General features: G+C 40.5%; 1 protein-coding gene across 1 annotated transcript in view; it reads left to right on the forward strand.

Annotated features, from left to right (window-relative positions):
* Positions 1–4,555, forward strand: part of LOC139545678 (osteoclast-stimulating factor 1) — an 11,211-nt gene extending 6,656 nt beyond the window's left edge. The window contains exons 2-10 of the mRNA XM_071353691.1: positions 758–804; positions 901–951; positions 1,184–1,247; positions 1,511–1,564; positions 1,801–1,908; positions 2,108–2,157; positions 2,490–2,568; positions 2,902–3,000; positions 3,500–4,555. Coding sequence (XP_071209792.1) covers positions 758–804; positions 901–951; positions 1,184–1,247; positions 1,511–1,564; positions 1,801–1,908; positions 2,108–2,157; positions 2,490–2,568; positions 2,902–3,000; positions 3,500–3,558 — 611 coding nt within the window. The 3' untranslated portion in view covers positions 3,559–4,555. The remainder of the gene's footprint in view (positions 1–757; positions 805–900; positions 952–1,183; positions 1,248–1,510; positions 1,565–1,800; positions 1,909–2,107; positions 2,158–2,489; positions 2,569–2,901; positions 3,001–3,499) is intronic.
* The last annotated feature ends 3,715 nt before the right edge of the window (positions 4,556–8,270 follow it).

Genomic DNA, 8,270 nt, shown 5'->3' on the forward strand with positions numbered 1-8,270 from the left:
ACGTAATGGCTAACTGTAAACTATAACGCCTTCTCACAAAGTAACTGTTTTAATTATGCAGAGGTTGTTGATTCTGCTCTTCACAAGTCCTCACTGTTAGCCCTAGCTATGGAAAAACAACTTCCCTAGTATAACATAAGGGTGTATACACTAGTGTAAAACAGGTGTTACAGTCAGAAAGCAGCATAAAGGCTTGCACTGGCTTACTCCAGTGTTTTCAGGTCGCTAATTGATTCCCATTTTGATCAGTTTCTGCATAAACAGTGTTTCTTTAAGCCTGAGTCATGTTCATTTGACGTTTATTTTTGGACAATAAGGCCTGCAGGTAGCACCTTCACCTTCACCTTCAGTTTTGTGCCTAATGAACACAACCCTGGTTTCTTTGTGCCTATGAACTAATTTAGCTTTCTCCCAACACCAATCTGGTAACATTCCACCCCTGGGATTGAGACAAGCTAGTACAGTGTGTCTTCAGAGGCCCTTAGGCCTGTAGCCTTGGAGTGTGTGGACGAGGACCCGATGTCTGTTCACTGTGTGAATGGGTCTGATAGAACAAAATCTGAAAAGTGTGTGTGATAGCATGTCTGGATCTTTTTGTGCTGTATACTGTCAACTATGGCTGTGTGTGTGTGTGTGTGTGTGTGTGTGTGTGTGTGTGTGTGTGTGTGTGTGTGTGTGTGTGTGTGTGTGTGTGTGACCCGCTGCACAGTTGTATACATTCAAACTCATGTTCCTTTCCCTCTCTGTTCTCTTATAGGCCAGGTCAAGGTGTTCCGAGCCATGTTCACCTTTGACCCCCGAACGGTTAGTGTTTCTTTTCGTAATGGTTGGTCTAGTCCCTTCACTCCGCCTCACAACAATCCAAATTAAAGATGGTATTATTTATTTTTTGCTTTTCAGCCAGATGAGCTCTACTTTGAAGAGGGAGACATCTTGTATATCTCTGATACGGTAAGTTACCGTGTCCGCCTGTCCACTTTTCTCCCTTTCACTCATTTATTCTGTCTTTGTGGCACTCTTTTTTTTTTTTTTTTGTCCTCAATCTTCCACTCCTTTTTCCCTACATCTCTTGTCTTTCCTGTATCCCATACTCTTTTTCTCTGTCTTTTCTCTCACCTCTGACATACTGGATGCAAGCATTCTGTATTGCCATTGGCTCTCACTGCCTGTCTGTCATCCTTAGAGTGACAGCAATTGGTGGAAAGGAACCTGCAGGGGAAGAACTGGCCTCATCCCAAGCAATTATGGTGAGTAAACAAACCATTCACTGTATGTGATATGTCATATCGCAAGTTTCATGGTAAGGTTGAAGTTGTATCACAATAGAGGTGCCCATCCATGTCAGTAAATGCATTATTCCATTAACTTGTCTTTAGATTGAGAAAACAGGTTCTCTGTGTTTGATTATTCTAGGCGCCCCTTAATAGATTAGTGCCCTAATTATGGTTTTCAAAGGAGCATGTTGCTCTGTTGAAATCATGATTTGCTCTCTGACTTCCTCAACCCACAGTGGCCGAGCAGGCAGAGTCCATTGACAACCCAATGCACGAGGCAGCTAAACGAGGTGAGGCACCAAAAGAGGCCCGCTGTCTCACTCACTCTTCCCAATTAGCAAATATTGTGCACCGCACCACCAATAATCTAAACCTACTATATAGTTCAATAACAAACTACGTTTTGATTGTTTGTTTGCTATACACCTTCTATAACCTGTATGAATTTGAATGGTGTGATGCTTGCTTCATTTGCATACCAATGTTTATTTGTGTGTATTTAAATTTTTGCGTCTGTGGGACGCAGGGAATCTGAGTTGGCTACGTGAGTGTCTGGAGAACAAAGTGGGAATTAATGGTCTGGACAAAGCTGGGAATACTGCCCTCTACTGGGGATGCCACGGAGGACACAAAGGTAACAGTTCTGTCTACTACACACACGCCACAACACATGCATCGTTGCACAGACGCATGCACTCACACACATGCGCCAACGCACACACACACTCAGCTTTTTTTCTTGAATGACAGAGCAAATGCATGTCAGCCTGCACACACACACACTGTTGTGAGATGTATGACAGTTTTATGTTATGTTGTCATTTTTGTGACAGATGTGGTGGAGATCTTGCTGGGGCAGTCTAGCGTTGAGTTGAACCAGCAGGTGAGAAGAACAGTTTACACATTTGGAAAATGCGGTTTCAGGCAAATTTCTTATGAATGATTAAAAAAAATTATAATGTACAGCCTGATTGGGCTGTATGCGATTGATGCATACAGTATTAAACTCGAAAGACTCTATTTAGACTCAAGTCCAGGACTAGTTAAACACTTTTTTTTTCTTTTTTTCCCCAAAGGTGATTCTTTATTGAGCATGTATTTTAGTCCAGTGCTTGGCTTAATCTGTGTCTGGGAAACTGGCCCTATATGGTGAGAATTATGCAAAAATGTGATGGGTAAGGTCTTTGACATGTTGGCTGTTCTGTTCCACTGCAGAATAAACTGGGAGACACTGCTCTGCATGCTGCCGCCTGGAAGGGATACTCAGACATAGTGGAGATGTTACTGAATAAGAGTAAGTCCATTTACTTTTTGTTTCAAGTTCCATCTTTTTTTGTTTGTTGTTGCTCTCTTTTCCTGTTTAGTTTCCCATCTCTGTATGTGTATGAGCCAGGGTTTGGGGCTCAGTTCACATCGAAGTCAGTCAATTCAGAAAGTGATATGAATTTGAAATATAAAATTAGACACATACCTTCTCCTGTTTTAACTGATTTAAAAATGTATTCAAAATAAGCCTTTTATTTTTTACTTCCTGAATTGACTGAGTTCCATTTAGAATTGACCATAACCCTGGTATGAGCATGTCTGGTTGTTTGTATGTTAATCATTTTCTGTATTTGTGTTTCAGATGCCAGGATGGATATTAAAAACAATGAGAAGAAGCTGGCTCTGGAGATGGCCACAAATGCCCAGTGTGCCTCTCTCATCAAGAGGAAACAAGGAGGCAGTGAGTCATTTAGGCCAGAAGGTGGAAGCCTTACGCTATTTCGGTTTCCCGGAAACTGATGAAAGCCCTAGTCCCGGGACTCAAAAGTACTATCAGTGGGGAATCTCTATTGCACATGTTTCTTGGTCCATGACCATGCTTAATCTGTATCTGTGAAACAGGCCCTTATTGTCACACAGTCAATCAGGTTGATTGACTGTTCATGCTCATTTCCCATATAGACACGTTTATTTATGTGCTTATTCTTCACCATGTTTATTTATAGATTTAACTTGCTTAGTAAGGCATTTCATGCATTTCAATAACACTACTAAGAATGCAAGATGACAAAATGAGGAACCGCCAACAAAGAACTGTCCAGTCCATACTGGAACATAGTTGTACTTTTGCAATCATGAGTCCCTTAGAGGAAATGTTTTTTTTAATTCCATGAAATGTAATTGAATCTCCTACCACTGTTACTGGCCTAAGCTCTTCCTTCCGATTTGTTCTATTACAGATATCACACGTACACACAGCAACGCCGATGAATACCTTGACGACGAAGACTCTGACTGATTCCCCCCTTTCGGAGTGGGCTATCTCGGGCCTGTCTCTCATGGGATGGGGGGAGTTTGCAGTGTGTGGGACATTATTAGCTGGGTGGGGAGGGAGAAGGTGTTCGGATACATTCCAATTTTTCCAAATATTTTCTGAACAACAAATGTAATAAAAGTAATACAAGACATATAATTAACAATGTGAATGGAACATGGAATTTATAAAACCTTAGGGCTGTGGAGAGGTGACGTCTTTATTATTAAATTCTGGTAGATGATTGGCTGTTCTAAGGGAACCAATAGCATGGGTTCCACTGTCGTGCTATCTGCGGGTGAGTCAGTGATTGCTGACACCAGAGAGATTGACATGCGATTATTTCATACAAATATCTCCTGGACTAATCATATCTCCCATTTGAAGGTGGTCTGAACCTGCATCGCAGGAAGTGACCATGTCGAGTCAGTTTTATTTCTCTCTGGCACTAGTAAGCACTGGCTGGCATAGAAATGGGATGATACTGGAAATCATACTTCATCCTGCCTTAACTTAACCTCATTCTAAAAGCATTGGAATGCATACATATGTCTGTCAAAGAATTTTCTGCATTGTCAAATGTGAACTTTCAAATAACCACGGGCTGGGTTTTTTGTCGCCAATCATGTCATCTCTCATGGAATACTGTAATATTAGGTGTGCTGTGCAAAACATTTTCTTCCCCAATATCTTCACTTCACTGGGGATTAGTAAATTGCCACTGCATTTTCTATCTGTACTGTAGAAAGAAAATGACAGTGCATTTTCTTCATGTACTGTATGTTGTTCACACTGACCACTGCTCCACTGTTAAAAGATATGTCACTAGAAGTGCCTTATGTGAAGATATAATTTGTCTACAGGTGTGTATGTGAATAAGTCACCTGATATGTCTTTCATAAAGATGTGTTCATTGTTGATCTTTTCTGTCTATCTGCTTTCTTTCCTGTCAGCTATGCAATAAAATTATTTTATCTAATGATTTGACCTACCGATGAAAGACGGCTGATGGGATTGTTTTAGAGAAATAAAAAGTTGACGTTTGTGATTTTTTTTTGGGGGGGGGTGGTGAGTGGTAACAAAATGCACATTTCAATTACCATGTCCCAGATCCTATGGTCATTGTTATACCAAACATGGTTACAGGCTAAAAGTTGATCACACTAGTGAAACTTATACATGAAGCTGAAGCGCTTACGTGCCCACAGAGGGACATACATAATTAGAAGTGTCACAAAGTTAAAAACACGAGATCTGATATTGATTTATTACACATCATTTACTAATTGCAGACTATTTAAAGCTAGAATCTGCAGTTGAAACCATAAAGCATTTACCCCACCTCTTTTGGTAAAAAGCTGAGGGCTGGGCCTGGAGAAATGTAACCACTCTCAAATTCATAGAGCTATGGATGCAAAGAATGACCATCCATGATATCAAAATTCTAGCTGAAATTACAGTTTGAGGCCAAACAGATGTGTGGAACTGTTATTGTTTTTTTGTTTGCAAATGCAACTGGGGCCATGTAAATAGTCTAATTGTTAGGCTACTCATTTTGAATCAATCGGTGTGACCATAAAAGTCTGTGTGCAACTGGGCACAGTAAAACAATATGTTTGCAACTGTCAAATCCAATTTTATTGGTCACATACACATGGTTAGCAGATGTTAGTGCGCGTGTAGAAAAATACTTGTGCTTCTAGTTCCGACCGCGCAGTAATATCTAACAAGTAATCTTAACAATTTCACAACAACTACCTTATACACACAAGTGTAAATTAATGAATAAGAATATATGGCCGTGCGGCGTAGGCAAGATGCAGTAGATGGTATAGAGTACAGTATATACATATGAGATGAGTACTGTAGGGTATGTAAACATATAAAGTGGCATTGTTTAAAGTGACTAGTGATACATTTATTACATCCAATGTTTTATTATTAGAGTGGCTAGAGATTTGAGTCAGTATGTTGGCAGCAGCCACTCAATGTTAGTGATGGCTGTTTAACAGTCTGATGGCCTTGAGATAGAAGCTGTTTTTCAGTCTCTCGGTTCCAGCTTTGATGCACCTGTACTGACCTCGCCTTCTGGATGATAGCGGGGTTAACAGGCAGTGGCTCAGGTGGTTGTTGTCCTTGATGATCTTTTTGGCCTTCCTGTGACATCGGGTGCTGTAAGTGTCCTGGAGGGCAGGTAGTTTGCACCCGGTGATGCGTTGTGCAGAACTCACTACCCTCTGGAGAGCCTTACGGTTGTGGGCGGAGCAGTGGCCGTACCAGGCGGTGATACAGCCCGACAGGATGCTCTCGATTGTGCATCTGTAGAAGTTTGTGACCGTTTTCGGTAACAAGCCAAATTTCTGCAAACTTGATGATTGAGTTGGAGGCATGCATGGCCACGCAGTCATGGGTGAACAGGAAGTACAGGAGTTGCTGAGAACGCACCCTTGTGGGGCCCAATTTGTTTGCAAATGTTACTGGCCTGCCTTACATAGAAGGTTCTTCACCATAGAACAATGCAAAATTGCCATGGTAATTTGGAATGTCCAATCAATGAGCATTATGGGTAATGTAGTAATTCTACAGATTAAAAAAATGCTTACATAATTTACATTGTGGCAGCATGGTATCCCAAGGATATAAGACATTCCAAAAAACAAAATCGGACAAAAATAAAATACAAAACACGGCGGAATATAAAGTTTACTGTGGCATGTAAGAGGACGACGCACTTCTTTTGAGAATAAAATGAAGAAAATCGGCTCAAAATTGTACGAGATCCTCCCGCAGTTAGCCCTTGATCATGACTCAGTTCTATTATATTACACGAGTCATTGGACAAAGGTGTCTTCTGTAAAGGGAAGTTTTGTGAAGATCCCCGACGCTCGGTCTGAACATTTAACATGCATCACTTGTGGTACGGTTTTCGAAGCATAAGGACCTTATCTTTCATATGAGAGAGAGATAATTTTCTAAAAACAAAAGGCTAAATTGATACACACCTTGATAGGGTTAGGATTAGTGTTCCCACACGGCCATATCTCCATGATACAGCGCTTGTTTACGGAAGACAAGACGCGACCACCTGTGCTAATTACCTAGCTAGCATGCGCCGAACACCTGTGTGTAAGTGTAGCTCAGGAAGTGTAGTTTCGTCGGATGGAGGCACCCATAGTCGTATGGATCTGTGTAAAACTGCTACAGTAGGTGTATCTTTTTTATTTGAAGGATTTCTGGCTGATGAAAGATAAGAACCATATGTTTCGAAAGCCGTATCGCAAGCAATGATTATTGATGCTTCTAAACATTAAAAGACCACGTCGGTATTGTAGTTCAAATGAGGCAGTTGTGGGTAAAACCAACGGCTGAGAACTGTAGGGAGAAGGCAGAATGCCATGTAGAGTTTGAGAGCTACCCCACAGTTAGAGGCTTATAGTATTGTAATATAGATATTCAAGAATCAATGGGTATAATTCATTTATAAGCTTTATTTATTTATTCTACATTTTATTTTACTCATGATACACTTGCTAAAGTAGCAGACATCTTTGGATCTGTGGAGATCTTTCAAATACATTTGGAAATGACTCAACTTGTCAAATGATACCAGTCTCCTAAATTAACATCCTAGATGCATAGAACTAGAGCATGGTGTTTTTCCTAGGTAGGTTACACCGACAGAACTGGTTGTAATAATGTCCCTTTGCTGCTACCCTTATGTTGTGCCTTGGCATGTAACGTTAACTCTTTCCAACTATTAAATCAATACTTTTGTGTGGTATTATTAAATTTAAATATTGAAAAGGGATTATGAGCTAATGAGAACTCTGTATTACATGCCACGAAATGTAGTTTAAAATAATTGATTGTGCTTGGTTCAACTGTCTGAAAGCTTGTATGGTAGTGCAAGAAGTTTCAAACGTTATGCCAATGTAGAGTTCAAGCTGAACATTTACACTGAACAAAAATATAAAACGCAACATGTAAAGTGTTGGTCCCATGTTTCATGAGCTCAAATTGAAGATCCCACATATTTTCCATACATTCAAAAAGCTTATTTCTCTCAAATTGTGTGTACAAATGTGCTTACATTCCTGTTAGTGAGAGTTTCTCCTTTGCCAAGATAATCTGTCCACCTGACAGGTGTGGCATATCAAGAAGCTGATTAACCCGCATGATCATTACACATGTGCACCTGGTGCTGGGGATAATATAAGGCCACTCTCAAATGTGCAGTTTTGTCACACAACACAATGCCACAGATGTCTCAAGGTTTGAGGGAGCAAGCAATTGTCATGCTGACTGCAGGATAGTCCACCAGAGCTGTTGCCAGAAAATGTAAATGTTAATTTCTCTACCATAAGCCACCTCCAATGTCATCCAACCGGCCTCACAACCCCAGACCACATTTAACCATGCAAGCCCAGGACCTCCACATCTGGCTGAGACCAGCCACCCGGACAGCTGATGAAACTGAGGAGTATTTCTGTCTGTATCAAAGCACTTTTGTGGGGAAAAACTCATTATGATTGGCAGGGCCTATGTCATGGGAAATCAATAGATTAGGGCCTAATGAATTTATTTAAATTGACTAACTCAGTAAGATTGTTGAAATTGTTGCATGTTGTGTTAATATTTTTGTTCAGTATACATCTGATTACTACATTTAATGTAGAATAAACAGGCCAACAACTGGA

Source organism: Salvelinus alpinus, chromosome 19, assembly GCF_045679555.1.
Source record: "Salvelinus alpinus chromosome 19, SLU_Salpinus.1, whole genome shotgun sequence".
NCBI classification, from domain to species: domain Eukaryota; kingdom Metazoa; phylum Chordata; class Actinopteri; order Salmoniformes; family Salmonidae; genus Salvelinus; species Salvelinus alpinus.